General features: G+C 46.7%; 1 protein-coding gene across 3 annotated transcripts in view; it reads left to right on the top strand.

Moving 5' to 3' along the window:
* The window catches only part of PSMF1 (proteasome inhibitor subunit 1), a 43,010-nt gene extending 33,777 nt beyond the window's left edge, over positions 1-9,233 (top strand). Inside the window, exons 5-7 of one of the 3 annotated variants that reach the window (XM_053573781.1) lie at positions 2,938-2,991; positions 4,114-4,272; positions 5,973-9,233. In XM_053573781.1, coding sequence (XP_053429756.1) covers positions 2,938-2,991; positions 4,114-4,272; positions 5,973-6,000 — 241 coding nt within the window. In that variant the 3' untranslated portion in view covers positions 6,001-9,233. Of the gene's footprint in view, positions 1-2,937; positions 2,992-4,113; positions 4,273-4,470; positions 4,694-4,797; positions 5,227-5,972 lie in introns of those variants that run through there. The other 2 variants (XM_053573779.1, XM_053573780.1) reach the window with 2 other exon arrangements.
* Positions 9,234-16,553: the final 7,320 nt, after the last annotated feature.

Below are 16,553 nucleotides of genomic sequence, written 5' to 3'. Positions count from 1 at the left end.
GCCCACTACAATGCCCGGCTATTTGGGGGTTGCAGCCATCATTGTTGTTTGACGGGCCCGGGCTGGATTCGAACCTGCCAGCTCAGGTGTATGTGGCTGGCACCTTAGCCGCTTGAGCCACAGGCGCCAAGCCAGAAGTGTGTTGTTTTTATGTAACAGAAAGGAGGAGCAGAGCATATAAGGAGGAAATCGTACATGTTCAAGATTGCCCTCCAGTCCTCTAAAGGGGCCACTTTGCCCCCAGGACATACTGCTCCAGTGGGCCCAGCCATGCGGTTTTTCTTGTAGGGTAGCATGGCTTACTCTTTCCTTCAGTTGATTACCAAATGAAGTAGTAGGTGCTTGAGTATAGAAGCTATGTACAAAAATGACTTTTAAAAAATCCCTACAGCTTTATTCAGTACATCCAAGGCTGAGACTCAGCCAAGGGCCCTTTGGAGAGAAAGACAAGACGGACCCCTGTGCTATTTTCAGTGGATGCTAAGTGTGTACATGATGAGTCATAGAAGTGTGCATGTGTTGCAGTGAGCCTGCTGAATATGCTGTGACAGTTTTGAGTGCACTAATTATTGGGGTGGGCCTTCCAGCTGCCTTTCTAGTCTTCTTTGTTCTCTGCTTTTTTCCCTCCTCCCACCCTCTGGTCCAGAGAGGAAAATAGAGATGGCTGCAAATTTTAGGAATAATCAAAGCTCGTTGTACCTGACATTCTAACAGCCTCTAAGCCCTCTCTGTTTTCTGCTTTGAAGGGAGGGGGCTAAGCTCATGGAAGTAGGTGAGATGCCTGCTGGCACCTCCTCGTCTCCCTCTAGTTCTCAGACCTCCTCCGAGAACACCAGGAACTTTGACTACTGGCTCCAGGAACCATGACTTGGAAATAGTAACCTAGGTCAGGAAAAATTCCTTCCCTTGGGAACCTGGCCTTGTCTACTTACCTCATACTATCCTTTCTAGCCCATTAGGTAGAACTGACTGAAGTTTTTGGATTTTTTTTCACAGTTCTCTAATGGCCTCTTACCTATAAGCTTAGATTAGCTGCTTTTTATAAGGCTTTCCTGATGTCTGACAAGACCTACCAGTACCCCAGAACCGTCAGGTTTGTGTTACTACCCCAAGTATTGCTTCCAAAGCACATTTTTTTTTCTTTTGTACAGAGTCTTGTTCTGTTGCCTGGGCTAGAGTGCAGTGGCGTCATCGTATTATAGTTTACTATAGGCTCAAACTCCTGGGCTCCAGTGATCCTCCTGCCTTGCCTCCCAAGTAGCTGAGACTATAGATGTGCACTACCATACCCAGCTAATTTTTCTTTTTTTTTTAATTGTAGAGATGGGGTCTCGCTCTCAAGTCAGGTCTCACTCTTTCCACTGGTCTCGTAACTCCTAGCCTCAAGCAATCCTCCCTACTCACCCTGCCAACCAGAGTGACTAGGGTGACAGGCATGAGCCACCACACTTGGCCACAAAGCACAATTTTAAAAATGCCTGTTTATTTCATTGTACATATGCCAATATCCTTTACCAAAAAAAAATGAAGTATAAGAAGAAAAGAAGAAACTCAGCACTCAGAAGTAACTGTCTATGTTTACACTTTAGGCATGCTTCATTTTAGTTTTATTTATACACATCCACACATTTTTCACAGTTGCTTTCCCTAAGCTATTGATAATCTTCCTTGCCCCCATGCTAGAGCATGAGCATTTTTCCACATCATTTTCAAAATAGTCTAAGAATATTGTTTCCTGTTTCCAATGTTGCACTACAGATATACCCTGATGTACCTAAGTGGTGCCCATTTAGGCTGATTCCAGTTTCCTTGATTAAAGTTTTTGTGGGCAATTTTTTTTTTTTTTTTTTGGAGACAGTCTAACTTTGTCACCCTTGGTAGTGTGTCGTGGCATCATAGTTCACAGCAACCTCGAATTCCTGGGCTTAAGCGTTTCTCTTGCCTCAGCCTTACTGGTAGCTGGGACTACAGGCACCAGCCACAATGTTTCTATTTTTAGAGAGGAGGTCTGGCTCTGGCTCAAGCTGGTTTCGAACCTGTAAGCTCAGGCGATCCACCTGCCTTAGCTTCCCAAGTGCTGGGATTACAGGCATGAGTCACTGTGCCTGGCTTGTGGGCATATTTTAATTTGAATTCTATATTCTTTCTTTAAGATGGACAGCTAAACATAAACTTACTAGATCAAAGAATATAGGGTATATGACTTTGGAGTGGTAGGGTAGTTTTGTATGTGTGTGTACGGGTATTAGAGAATGTAGAATTGTTCTCTGGCATGCATGCTCTCATTTATGCTCCTTCTAGTTCATGCATTCTCAGTGATCATAAAAACTGGTTGTTGACAAGGCAAGGGGGGTTTTCCTATAGGTTACAATGGTTTGTCCCCCTCCAGCCGGGTATAGTGTGTGAACAGATACATAGTATATCTACATAGTGGGGCCATATGACAAAAGGTTGGGAAGCACTGTTGCAGCTGGATGTGCCTTCATGCATCGATGTCACTCTACCCTGGCACCTTTTAAATCTTAACCCTGGGGTCTTGGTTTTTGGTCTTCGGATGATATTTTCCTGATACAAAATTTCTCAGTTACTTACACAGAGTTGAGAAATTTAACAAAGTGTGAATAAAATAAAATCCATCTGGAGTTTACCTCTGTTAATATTTTTATCTTTATACATATTAGGATCCTCCATGATTTTGGCTTAGTGTTTCACCCTTTTCACATAATTACCAATGTTAATTGCACGTAATTATCAGTGTCAAACTAGGCCACAGACCACTCTGAAATATCCCTTGTGTTATGATCTCACGCAGGGGTTTCCCCTGTCCTCCATGCCTAGGAGTGCATTTGTGACCCCATAGGCATCAGGTTCAGGCTCCTGGGAGCTCAGCTGCTGACTGCTCTGTGACTGGTAGTAATTGTCCCTTGTTTGTTTCAGGTGTGATCCCCTGGGCCCATTTGCTGTCGGGGGAGAAGACCTAGACCCCTTTGGGTGAGTACTGCTGGGTAGGTGATAGCAACACAACTTGCTTTTGTGACTTTTGAGGCCCAGTCATCTTCTAATTTTAGAGTTTTTCATCAGTCTCTTCCTTTGGGGTGAGGAGGCAGTCATTGCTGAGTGGCTGAGAAATCATTGCCACTTACTGTGCTCTGCCATAGTAAGAGCAGTGCAGGAGAGCTATGCAGAGTTGTAGGGAAGCTGAGCAAGCCAGCAGGCAGCTGTCATTATCTGTCATTTCCCAGACGCCTCACCCACCTAGTGGAGGACAGCAGCCCTCCCTTGGATAGAGGGTACCACAAGGATTTATCAGATCTGGTGGGCCACAGACCTTAGGGAGCTCAGGGCTATTCAGAGCTTACTTAATAAAGACAGGACTCTCGGGTTCTTCTCCTGCATCTAAAGACCGTAGAGCCTCAGCTGTGCACCATCTTCCCTTAATGATTCAGACTGGGTTGTAACCTCTCCTGCAGTGACCCCATCTTCAGCTTATTTTTAGACAGTGGGGAAATTACCTAAGTCCACAAGGCAGCTTGAGAAATGACCTCAAAATTTAGGGAACACCAGCTCATTCATCTTAGTTTGAACACATGAGGTCAGGTCCATGGAACTCAGTGAGGGACAGATGCTGTCAGGAACAGTACTTAGGCAACCCACAGGTAATCAGAAATTACCCTGAGGCCCTTAAGGGAAAGAGAGCAAAAAAAAACTAGCATCATGAATTGTCTCAATGCTATTATTATTAGACTAGAATATTGCCTAGAATCTTGTGAAGATTCTGCATTGACCCAGGCAAGTTCTGGCTCCTATTCCTGATCAAATTGGCCCCTTTGGTGTGTAGGACAGGGCAGGAGTCCCAGTTTTGTGGGCTCAGGGAACCCTATGTAACCAAGCGCTACAGAACCAGAAGTACTCAGCACTGAGGTGTGTTTATTGTTCAGGCTTGTTTCTTTCTCTTGCCCACTTCCTGATGGCACACAGGCAGCCATCCCTGTGTCTGCGTGGACCATCCAGAGTAGACATCCAGTCGTTCTTAGTCCATCCTCACCTCCTGTGCCTCTTCTCTAGTGGCAGTCCCTGCTACACCAGCTTACCTATATTTCTTTCTCGCTTCAGGTGTCGGAGAGGTGGCATGATTGTGGATCCTCTGAGGTCTGGCTTCCCAAGAGCACTTATTGACCCATCGTCAGGCCTCCCAAATCGGCTTCCTCCAGGTGCTGTGCCCCCAGGAGCTCGCTTTGACCCCTTTGGACCCATTGGGACCAGCCCATCTGGGTAGGTAGTCACCGAGGTATGCTGGGGAGTAGGACCTGCCTTCAGCAGTTAAGTTCTCTGAGCCCAGGCACAGACCTGCCTCTCCCTTACCTGTTGCTGCCAAGAGAGTCGTCTCCTCCAGGGCCCTGGCTGATATCTCCTGGAGCCTTCTAGGAGATCCCTATCCCTAATCCCTCCCTTCCCCCAACTTTCCTCTAGGGAGGAGGACTCAGGAGGAGGAGAAACTAACAGTTCTTGAAAGTTAAGTATGTGAAAGAAACTCATTGAATGCTTATATCAACTGTCTTGGGTAGATAGTACTGTCCAGATTTCACAGATCCAGAAATGGAGGCCCTAAAAAATTAGGTAACTTATCTCAAAGACACTTGGGGGAGCCAGGTTGTCTGGCTCTCAAGTGCATATGCTTAAATTCCCCACATCACCGCAGCATTCTGGAGGGCAGACTCCCTCAAACAGGGTCACATCTGCCTGTATGCTCCTGGCCCGTCCATCACTGCAACTCATCAGCCCCTTTTTCCATTCCAGACCTAACCCCGACCATCTTCCCCCGCCGGGCTACGATGACATGTACCTGTGAAAGCCTCGAGAATGTAACATCCCAGCTTTCCCTCCACTCTCCTGGAGCTGCCGCCGCTGGCCCCACCAACAGCCGTGTTCTTGCAGGCTGGGGGCGAGAGACTCTGCCCATGTGTTTGCAGCCTGGCTGGGATTGCTTCCCTACCCCTTACCAGAGCCAAGGCACCTGCTGCAGCTTTCCACTTGGCTGCATATAGGTCCCAAAGAGAAATCAGTGTGTCTCTCTCACCACCAGCTCCTCTCCAGTTCCCGAGGGAGACCCCGGCAACATACACCCTTGACCTGAAGCAGTCCCAGCTGCAGCACTATAAGAACAGAATGCATTTTGGATGTTATTATTAAGAACCAAATGTCAATACAAAATTCATGTTGCCGTTCTCCCACTTTTCTTTTTACTTAACTGCAAAGCCCCTTCCAGTTGTAGACTTCAGAGTTTGAGTCTTTTTAGGGCTAAATGACTTTTCTTGCCCAAGGGCCCATTCTTGCTAATCAGGCACTTTTCTTTGATAAATTGCTGTTGCTCTTGACATCACATAGACGGGTCCCAGTCTAGCTGCGTGGATGTAAATGAATGACTGGGAAATCCCATAGGCCACAGGATGACTTTCACAAGGGCAGACAAATTGTGGCAAGATGGCGTCACTCTGACGAGGCCTCTAGTTGTTCCTGTCTGGGCTAGTCCTCTGGATCCATCTGTGCCGGGGCAGAAGCAGCCTATAAGCAGAGGAATAAACCAAACAGACCTGAACACTAATCTCATTTTGCCATTAACTTACTGATTGACCCTGAGCAAGTCCCTTTTCTTAGGTCCTTGTGCCCGCCTACAAAACGAGTGGCGCCTTTCCTTCTCTGAAACATTCCGATGTCTCTTTCTGTGTATGGCAACCGCTAGAGACTGGAGCAAAAGGAAAAGAATGAAGGTTCCAGGAATTATGTGATACTTAACCTGCGGAGTCTGTAACTCTGTTTCTTGGCCCTCCGGGGACCCAGACAAGAGCACAGGAACATGGGCTTCATCTGAGTGTGGTGCTGAACTTTGGGAGGAGCAGGGACCCCCAGCCTCTGGAAGCCTATGCCCTGTGTCCAGGCCCACCTGACCTTTGGTGTTCTCTGGATCTTTTCAGCCGGAGGCCTGACAGACGTGGGCAGTGATGAGCCCTTGTGCTGGAGTGGAAAGAGCATCATAGAGCACCAGGCTAAGAGGCACGGAATCAAGGCGCTAGTTACTTCCACTCCACAGCTAGCCTTTCATCCATGGCGGGTCCATTTATTTCTCCACTCTTTGGATTCTCTTCCTCAATTAGGATGTATGACTTATCCATAGGCAGCAGACTTTTCTGAGGTGTCTGCTAGGCGATTTTCTATAGCCTAAGATTGATTGCTCAGGTGAGAGTGAGTAGTAAACTAACCTGACACTTAAGCCTAGGGTCTCAGATAGAGGCTACGCCTAGGTGGACAGGCTGGCATGAGAAGCTCCCTAGGGATTTCTGGCAGACCCATGCCTATCACTGATTTAGTAAAAGACCGCAGAGACAGGGGAGCTGACCACTTTGAAGCCTTTAGAACATCTTTGTTCTAGAGAAAGACCCAGAGATCAGACCAAGGTGCAAATGCAGTCACTGATCATCACCTTCATCCTTGAAGGCTGGCAGATGAATGGAATGTTTTGTTTCAGAATTGGACCATACCTTCAACCAAAAGGACTTAGAACATGTTCTCATAAAAACATCCTTTATTATAAAAGGAAGTATTTAAAGGGATATCAGACTAGAGACCACCAGACAGAGTGGGGAAAGTATATAACTTCTAAGACTTTGAGATTTGAGGAAAAGGCAAAGCTTAATCAATTTTCCACTGAGATTTTCTAGTGGCAAAGGTCAAAAAAATAGTCATACATAATTCTGTTCTCTGGAAACAAAATGTAGTGATTCGTCTGTAGAATCAGCCATTTTTTGTGGGGGTCTTCTTGCATCAAGGACATGGAGGAGTGTAGATGATGTGTTAGACATTATCTGGTAGGAAGTAAGTGGGGCCTCTAGGAACTTCCAGGCCAACCTGTTGGTGCTTGTTTTGGTTTGGGCCACTTCTCTCCTTTAAGATATGAGTAATCACCAAGCAGCAAGTGGAAATATTTCAGGTGCATGTGTTGTAGAACCAAAAAGATTGGAGCCTTAACAATAAACATCAGCATTTAATAACTGATTCTTTTTTTAAATAACAGCTTTACTGAGATATAATTCATATACCCTTAAAAGTTCACCCTCTTAAGGTATACAATTTGGTATATTCACAGTGTTGTACATCCATCACCATATATAATTCCTGAACATTTTCACCACCTCCAAAAGAAACTTCATATCTATTATCAGTGACACCCCCATTCCCCTTCCTCCCTGCCCCAGGCAACCACTAACATCTATCTCTAAGAGCTGTCTATTCTGGACAGTTCTCATAAATGGAATCACTTGATACCTGGCCTTTGGTGTCTGGCTTCTTTCACTTAGCATAGTATTTTCACAATTCATTCACGAGCATGTAGCAGTATTTCATTCCTTTTTATAGCTGAATAATACATTGTGTGGACATATTACATTTGTTTATCCATTTATCGGTTGATGGGCAGTTGCATTGTTTCTGCTTTTCAGCTGTATTATAAATAATGTTGCTATGAACATTCATGTACAAGTTTTTGTGTTTTCATTTCACTTGAGTCTGTACCAAGGATTGTGATTGCTGGATCACATGATAACTTTAAGTTTTACTTTTTGAGGAACTGCCAGGCTGTTTTACACGGTAGCTACATCATTTTCCATTCCCACCAGTAATGTGTGAGGTTCTAGTTTCTCCACATCCTCACCAACACTTGTTATTCTTCATGCTTACAGCTATTCTAGTGAGTGTGAAGTGGCATCTCACTGTGGTTTTGTTCTCCATTTTTTTTTTTTTTTGGCCAGGATCAGGTTTGAACCCGCCACCTCCAGTATATGGGGCCAGCACCCTACTTCTTTGAGCCACAGGCACCACCCATTGTCCTCCATTTTTTTAAGCGGGAGAACTTTGACCTAGACCAAGCGAGGCAGAGACCAGAGCCAGTCCCCCTTGGGGAGCAGACTATGGTTTTGTTAATATCCACTGTCAGATGACCATCACTGATGAGCTACAAAGGAGTTGGGTTTGACTTTTGGAGGTGGTTCTGGGTTGTGTGTGATATGGAGCACATCATCTCTAGGGAAGTTCTATGACCTTTCTAGGTCTAGAGCCGTGTTTTTCAACCTTTTTTATCTTACAGCACACTTGAACCTATAGTTAAATTTCCAAGGCACACTTAAATGATATTGATAAAAAAAAAAAAAGTGAAAAAAATACTGTGCTTTGAACTTCTTTTGAAAATAAATTAATGGTCTTTAAAATTTTTCATGGCACACCTATCCTCTTACAGCACACCAGTGTGCCATAACACACCAGTTGAAAATCACTGGTCTAGAGAGATTCACAGCATCACTTTGGTCATTGTTTATCCAGTGACTTTAAAAGTAGAGCAAAAGTCTGTTTCTAAATCATTGTCTTTTGATGCTGAAATGCTGTAGTTCACTTGAACTGTTCCAGCCCCTACACCCCACCTTCTGCTCCTCGGCTTACCTCCTTCCCAGTTCTTAAAGGCCAGCTGTGTTTCTCCCTCATTTACTGATTAATAAGCTCTTATCATGAGTCTTTTACGCTTACAATGGAAACTACATTCATTTGCTGCATGGTCAGTACCTATTGACATATAGTTAGAAAATGGCTAGTAAGTCCCACACACCCTCACTCTTTGGAACCCAGCTTCCCTCATGGCCTGTCTTTCTAACATCATCTGTTACTACCATGCCTCTTCCCAGGAAGAAAATTGGAATCTGTAGAGAATTTCACATTTTCTATTACCTGTTCACCTAATCTCGGCTGCTTTGATACAATTCTGATAAGACAGGTCTCCCTGCTAAGGAGAGGAAAGATTCCCTACATGCATTTCCCCAGTTTTCTGTCATAACACTTGGATGCGTATAGGTCACTATCAACTTTCTGCACCAAAGTAGAGACTCCAAGGCAGGTTTCTAAAGCCCCAGCTCTTGATTGCCTTTAGGATAACACAAGGCACAACCTTAGTCACTCCAGCCGTGCTTGGCCCTGACTCTACCCTGAACCGTGGATCAGAGGCAAGGGTGGCAGGCAGGATGGTGGGCAGTGGGAGGTGGTGAGACCCAGGTGACTGAGGAGAGACCTTAGAATTCACAAAGCAAGTGAGAAGAGGTTTGAGCAGCCCACTGGTGGGAAGCGTAAAGGGGAAGACCTACCCTGTTTCCCCGAAAATAAGACAGTGTCTTATTTTAAGGTGTGCTCCCAAAGATGCGCTAGGTCTTATTTTCAGGGGACGTCTTATCTTTTCTGTAAGTAGGTCTTATTTTCGGAGGATGTCTTATTTTCGGGGAAACAGGGTAGTTCCTACTTAGAGGAACATGAAGCTGATGGTGTAAAAAACACTGGTTGACCATGTGAATGGCTGTATTCTAGATGAGCCACATAAGGTGAGTGTTATAAGAGTCGGTATGACAGACTCAGAGGGGTGAGGGAGTGGGAGGGTGTTGCTGTAGTGTTAGTCCTGGGGTTCAGCTGCAGTAAATAAACAATTTAGTTTTTTAACCGAAAAGATAGGGGTCCAGAGAGCAGCAGGATCACATCATCATTGCCATGATCTGAGGAATAGGAACTCTAGAGCCACACAGAAACTGCTGGCTGAGATCTGTGCCAGAAGGTGGATGCCTTTCTTACTGCCATCTTGATCCCACTCAGTTCAGTCCCAAATTTAGGTTCAATTGAACATATCTGATTGTTGGAACCTGCATTGTCTCTCAAACCATAGTGGCAAGGAATCTTGGGGCAATATTGTTATTCCTTCTTCCCACCTCTACATTCAGGGAGGTGCCTTGGGGCAAAGGTATGATGAGCCAATCTCCCGTGTCTGTGTCTGGGCCCGGGACCATGGTATAGACAGTGCCACAGCCTTGCATGCCTGAGGTCCTTGCCATGAGTACCTGTTAATGCATGCCCCAGTTCAAGGCCTTTAAAGCCATTTTTACAGGTTCCTCTTCTGGTTCATATGATCACAAGTTCGGGAACTGAGAAAGGAGGGAAAAACCTTCCACATCCTTGCTACTCAAACCACCAGCAGCAGCAGCATCACCTGGGAACCTGTTAGAAATGCAGAATCTCAAGCCTTACTCCAGACTTACTGAGAATCTGCATTTTAACAAGTTCTCCTTGTGGTTTGTGTGTACATTAAGGTTTGAGAAGTTCAAGTGTACAAAGTGTATGTCTTTTTCCTTCACCTGGATATCAGGTACAAAGAATTGAGTCAGTCTTCTTGGTTGGTGGCACATTATGATGAATACATGTAAGAACCCTTTCAAGTTTTCTTTGATTTTTACCTCCAGTGTCCTTCCACTCCTTTGCCCCTGTGGGTCACTCAAATGTATTTCATCTGTCTTTAGAAAAGCAGTGCCTTTATAAGATAGCTTCGAATCATAGCCATAATGAGGTATTATTCACATTTTCTAGACTAGAAAAAGAGGGTTTGGAAAAATCCTGTAGCTTGCTCAAGGTCAGGTAGGGGCCTCAGAATCAGTCGGGCATGAGTACGGTTCCTAGCCCTCCCCTCACCACTGTGTGAACTTGCTCATGACCACCCTGAACTGCAGGATTGTGCAGGATTGTGACCCCAGAACTGTTGCAAGGTCCAACCAAAAACGTGTCTTTCTAACAGATAGTTGAGGCCTATGGGTGTGGCTAGCCACTATTATTACTGCAGCTATACGTGAATGTTTGGGTAGGGTTCAAGGACAAGAGGAGAGGAACCGCTCTCCCCAATATGGGAAATAAAAATTTATCTGGCGTCCACTATGTGCTAGACCTCATCTCATGTAGTATCCTAACAATGCCGAGGTAAACTCTTAGTGGCATTAGGCAAGGTGCTGGAGGTAACCCCTAGCGGTGGCCAAACTGTGATTGGACGGCAGATCAGCCTAGTTCTGCACTTTTAAGTAGAATTGCTATACACAGGTAAGGAGTATGGATCCCTGGGCGAAACCCCTTCTGGAAACTGGAGAACCAAGTGAGGACCATGTGAGAAGCAAACAATGCTGGTCTTTGTTCAGCACTGATCTATCTTCAGGATGGTCTAAGACTCCTAAATCAGTGCTGCTTGCAAAGTGTGCCTCACGTCTCCAAGCACTTCCACCTACAGTCACAATGCCTGGAGTACCATGGCTAGAAGAGCATCTGAAAACACACCTAGCACAACCTCCCTTCCACAGGGGAAGAAACAGGCCCACGAAGGCCCTCTGTGTGGGTGAGATCCCAAGAGCCTTCTCTGAGCCACAGGGATGGGCTTGGGCTCTGTGCAGGGCTGTCACCTGGCCTCAAGTGATGCTCACCTCAGCCATCTGAGTTGAGTAGGACAGGGACTACTCTTCTCCACCTCTCAGGTGAAAAGCAGGTCGAGGGGCACTGAGTAAGTGACTTTCCCAATCCTCTGGCTCCAATTTATTTTTCTTTCTTTTTTTTTGAGACAGTTTCACTTTGTCTCACTTTGGGCTCAAGTGGGCCTCCCGAGTAGCTGGGATTATGGATGCCAGCCACAACGCCCACCTATTTTTAGAGACAGGATCTTGCTCTTGCTCAGGCTGGTCTCGAACTCCTGAGCTCAAGCAATCCACCCACCTTGGCCTCCCAGATTGCTAGGATTATAGGCATGAGCTATTACACCAGCAATTTCAAAGAGTTTCCACTCAACACTGCTCCTGACGGTTATGGAGGTCTAAGAGGAGGGCGCTGCCATATAGGTTCAGCACCCTGGTCAGCGCCACATTCCCGAGAGCGGCTGGAGGGAGGTCTTTGGTCTAGATTAGGTCAGTGTCTTCTCCTCAGTCCAGCATGGCCCGACCTGGAGACATCCAGGCATCCTGAGAGGAGGGGGCCTAAACTTAAGTGTCCTACCTCCACTACAGAGTCTTCCTCTCCCTCTCCTTCAGATTCGAACCATGGGAGCTGTTTCATCCTTTAGGCTTCTTGGTTCCCAGAACATAGATTCAAGTGAGGAGCCTATAGAAATGGGTGGGCCAGGGGCCTGAGCCGTGGTGACCCTGGGAAAAGCCTCTTCCCTTTGGCTTTCCTCATCTATAAAATGGAGAGAAGGGTGGATGTGATGCTCTCAAGACCCTGCCAATCTGTGCGATTCCTGCCCATCTGTGACTCTTAAGTGGGCCAAGGTTCAGTACCCTGCCTCCTGCCTGCCTCCTCTTCCCCAGAACTTCCCGATTCACACATAAACCACAGGCTTCAAAATGGCTGCCACAGCCCAGATCCATCCACATGCTCTTGGCCTGCATGTTATTAAATTTGATTAGATCCATGATGGCATGTTATTGAGTCTGAACTCTGCTCTTTTCCAACTATGTGGCCTTTGGAAAGTCGTATAACCTATCTGTGCCTAAGCTTCCTCATCTGTAAAATGGAGGTAGTGATAGGCCCCCTGCAAGGGTTGTGAAGTTTACATGGGCTAGTAGATGTAAGGACGTAGAAGAGGGCCTGGCACGAAGAGAAAACTGAAGGAGGATTCATAGTATGTAATGAGTAACTTGTTCACTGGAGTATACAGACATGAAGTGTTTTCACCCAACTGACTTCTGTCAAATCCCCTTCTAATCTCAGTGTCTAGGGCCCAACCAATAAGTAACTGGGCCCTTTGGTTTTGAAATTCAGTCCAGTCCTGTTTAAGCCTTTCCAACTCACATCCAGTTCCCAGAGGGCTCTGGCCTCTTCTGTGCTCCTGCTGCTCCAGCACAGTGGATGGGGAGGAGGAAGGGAGAAAAGTGAAGTGTCTGTCTGCACTGGCTGTGATGATGAGGGTGGTCAGGGGAGGTGGTCTTACTCATACCACATTTTGTAGGTTTTGTGGGGGGTTTTAATTTGATGCTGAGGTCTTCAGTAAACCACATGCATAACTTTTAGGGGGTGGCGAAAGCTTTACTCTGTCTCTCAGGAAAGGGGTGGGATCTCTGCCCAGTCCTCCAGAGACTTCATAGCCCATCTCCCGATGGAGTGTGCTGTGCCATTCCTCAGTTCCCAGGCTTCTTTCACCTACCTTCAAGGACCTCAGAACACTGGGAGGGGCACAGGACTGCCCCTGTCCCCTGATCCCCAGCACTACCATCCTCTCTTGAGTCCAGACTCAATAACATACCACCCTCTCTGGCCACCTTGGGCTATTCCCATGGGCCTCCAGGTCAGAAAAAGACTTTGTCTCCATGTTCACAAATACCCTATCATAAGATACATGCCAAGCCCTCTCAATAATACTTCCCTTACATTTTTCATCTGTTTAGTGCCATTTCTCAGAATAGGTGCTCAAATCTTTGTTGAAAGAGTAAAGGATGCCTAGATGGGCAATACTCAAGTGGTCTGCAAGTCCTGCAGCTCAGCTGGGAGGCAAAGTCCAGCCCCCTTTGTGAACTAGCTCCCCTCTCTATTAGTGATTTAATAAGCTCTAGGTCAGGGTCAAAGGGGTGGATGCCAGCAGGTGGCATCTCATTGCACACTTGCTTTCCTCAGCTGTGGCCTCAGCCACAATTCTCAGGCAGTAGGATAATCCCTCTCAGCATCCTTTTACACACACAAAAGTCCAGGTGTTTAGCTGCTCTTGAAAAATCAGGAGTTCTGTCAAGCCCCAGCCCATCTGGGCAGGCGCCCCCTTTAATCCTGCTGCTGCCCATAGCCACCTGCTTTGTTCCTTAATGTCATCTGCTGAGTCCTGCAGGCATTTGCACTTGGGCCCCTGCTCTAATCTGATAGGGGAGGATGAGGACTTTCAGGAGGAGAGTCAGGTGCCTGACAGGCAAGTCAGCAGTAGTAACAGCTCTCCTGAGGGTGCCTAACCTCCATGAGTGACTTCAATAAAATGACATGCAGACATAGAGAGGAATCAAAAAGAGGAGGAAGACGGAGAGATTAGAGGAAGGAAAGAAAGATGAGAAGGGAGATGGCTTTTGCTGAATGCCATTGGCCTTAAGTCAGTACTAACCCAAACACTCTGCCACCCAGGAAGAGGCTGGCATGCAAGCCACCTTCTTCCCCTGCCTTCCCTGATCCTTTGGGGCCAGCTTTTCTGCCAGAAACTCCTTCCACTCTCTAACTTTCCCATAGGCCTAGAAGAACAGGAGCTGCCACTTTGACCTTGGTGGTTCAGAGGCCAAGTAGGGATTGAGCTGTTGATAGGCTGCTGAGATGGAGACCATGGAGTTTGAGGTCATGTCTTCTGGCTGCAGTAAGGAGTCCTGAGTAAAGGGCATGGGATGCTAGAGTCTGGAATTCTACGGGCTTGCCGCCCCAGTGCCAATGTCACTCCTACAGTACATCTGACATCAGAAGATTCTTCCTGCCACACACATCTGCAGGCAATTATAGCTGCTGACAGTGACCTCTCAGCATGTGCAGTGCACTGTACCTGTATGAACTCAGAGTTTTCATAATGACTCTAAGGCAAGCACTGTGGTTGTCCTCATCCTACGGATCAGATGATGAAACCCAAGCCCCAGGAGGCCCCTGCCTCTCACAGTGCCTTGACACTCCTGCATACAACCTACAGCACCCCTCCCAACTACTCCTTACCAGTATATCCTGGGCTGTTTTCAGCCTCTGAGCCTCTGCTCTTGCTATTGGTCTCTGCCCAGAGTGCCTTCCCTCTTCCACTCTCACCTCATACTGGCTATGGCCTCTGTTTAAGATTCCCATTAGACACTCCCCTCCCAGGAAAGCCTGGTCTGAGCCCAGCTCAATCAGATACCTCCCCTGCACACACAGCCCACTGTGCCTCCTCATCACAGCAGGAATTGTACTGCCGTCTCCCCAGGCAGCCTGTGGCCTGTGATACTCAGGACAGAGTCTGTGCCACCATGCCTAGCTCAAGAAAGAACTCAGATTCTGTGGGGCTGCTTCATATGAGTATATGTCCTCAGCTTCTGAGCTAGGTCAGATAAGAGAACACTGTGTGTGTGTGTGCACATGTGCATACATGTACATCTGTGCCCCCACTCGTGTACATGTGTGTTTATAGATGTGTACTTGAAGGGAGGGACATTTTGAAGAGAATCCCAGGGAAGATCATGCTTATTCACAAGGAAGGGAGCAATATGACGGACTCTCAGGTGGCAGGCATCTTTAGCTGGAAGATGGATACCTGAGGTAAGGAGCAGATGTGATAACAGACAATTAAATTTCAAAGTCCAGGCTGGGCCTGGTGGCTCATGCCTGTAATCCTAGCACTTGGGAGGGTGAAGCAGGTGGATTGCCAGAGCTCACAGGCTTGAGACTAGCCTGAGCCAGAGCAAGACCTGATCTCTAAAAATAGCCAGGCGTTGTGGCAGGCACCTGTAGTACCAGCTACTTGGGAGGCTGAGGCAAAAGACTCAAGCGATTGAGCCCAAGACTTTGAGGTTGCTGTGAGCTATGACGCCATGGCTCTCTATCGAGGGTGACAAACTGAGACTCTGTCTCGAAAAAATAAATATATAAAAATAAAATAAAATAAAAAATTTCAAAGGTTTAGGCCTGGGCACTTAAGGTTCTTAGATGAGGGAGGATCAAGTTCCTAAGCACCCAGCAAATGTCTCCCAGGTCTAGCTGGAACCTGGCTATGCCCAAACAAGGCTGGGGCAGAGGGGTCTTCCTCTATCAAGGAGGCTCCTAACTCTTCCATATAAAAGCTGTACCAAGTTCCAGAGATAGATTCCCCAGCTCCAACTGCAGGGCCCAGTGACAAAATAACCTCCTTCAATGCTTCTGCACAACTGATTCTCACCCTTGACGAGGGTTTCAGCGGCTGGGAGGAGACTGTGGGGACCTGCAGAGGGCCCTGCTACACTGGCAGGCATAGCAAACTTTTGTCACATTTACTTATTTATTCAAAAATGAACACTTACTATACATCAATCATGTTTCTAGCACTGAGAGTACAGCCTGAACCAGTCAGACTAAAATGCCAGCCCTCATGGAGCTTGCAATCCAGTGGGCAGGATACACAGAAAGTGTAGGACACAGCCTACTAAGTGGTGAGTAGGGCTCCAGAGCAAAGTAAGACAGGTAAGAAAAGGGAATGAGGTTTTAAAGAGTGGTTATCAAAGGCTTTACTGAGAAGCATCTGAATAAAGCCACTAAGGACGGGAGAGTGTGGGTCTTGTAGACACCGAGGGAAAATGCGTTCCTGAAACAGCTTGTGCAAAGGCCCTCAGGTAGAAGTGAACTTGGCAAGGTCGAGGAATGACAAAGAGGCAAGTGTGGCTGGAGAGACTGAGCGAGGGGTCAAGGTGAGACCAGAGTGGCATAGGGACTCAGAGGCCACTGTGAGGGATGGACCTGGTTTTGGGGGGACTTGAAGCTTACAGTTTAAGGAGCTGTCCTTAGGAAAGATAAATCAAAATTACAAATACAAAATCCAATTCAGGGTGTGGGAAAGGGCCTGTGCAAATGAGAGGTCTGCAGTAAATCCACCTCTGGCTGTGATGAGAATTTTGGCTTTAACCTGGAGTAAGAGGAAACTGTAGGAGAGTTCTGAGCAGAGGAATGACATGACCTGAGCACCCTCTTAACAGGCTTCCTCTGGCTGTCAAGTGGAGGAA

The sequence above is a fragment of the Nycticebus coucang genome, chromosome 21, assembly GCF_027406575.1.
Source record: "Nycticebus coucang isolate mNycCou1 chromosome 21, mNycCou1.pri, whole genome shotgun sequence".
In the NCBI taxonomy this organism is placed as follows: domain Eukaryota; kingdom Metazoa; phylum Chordata; class Mammalia; order Primates; family Lorisidae; genus Nycticebus; species Nycticebus coucang.
This window is presented reverse-complemented; position numbering and strand designations above follow the sequence as displayed.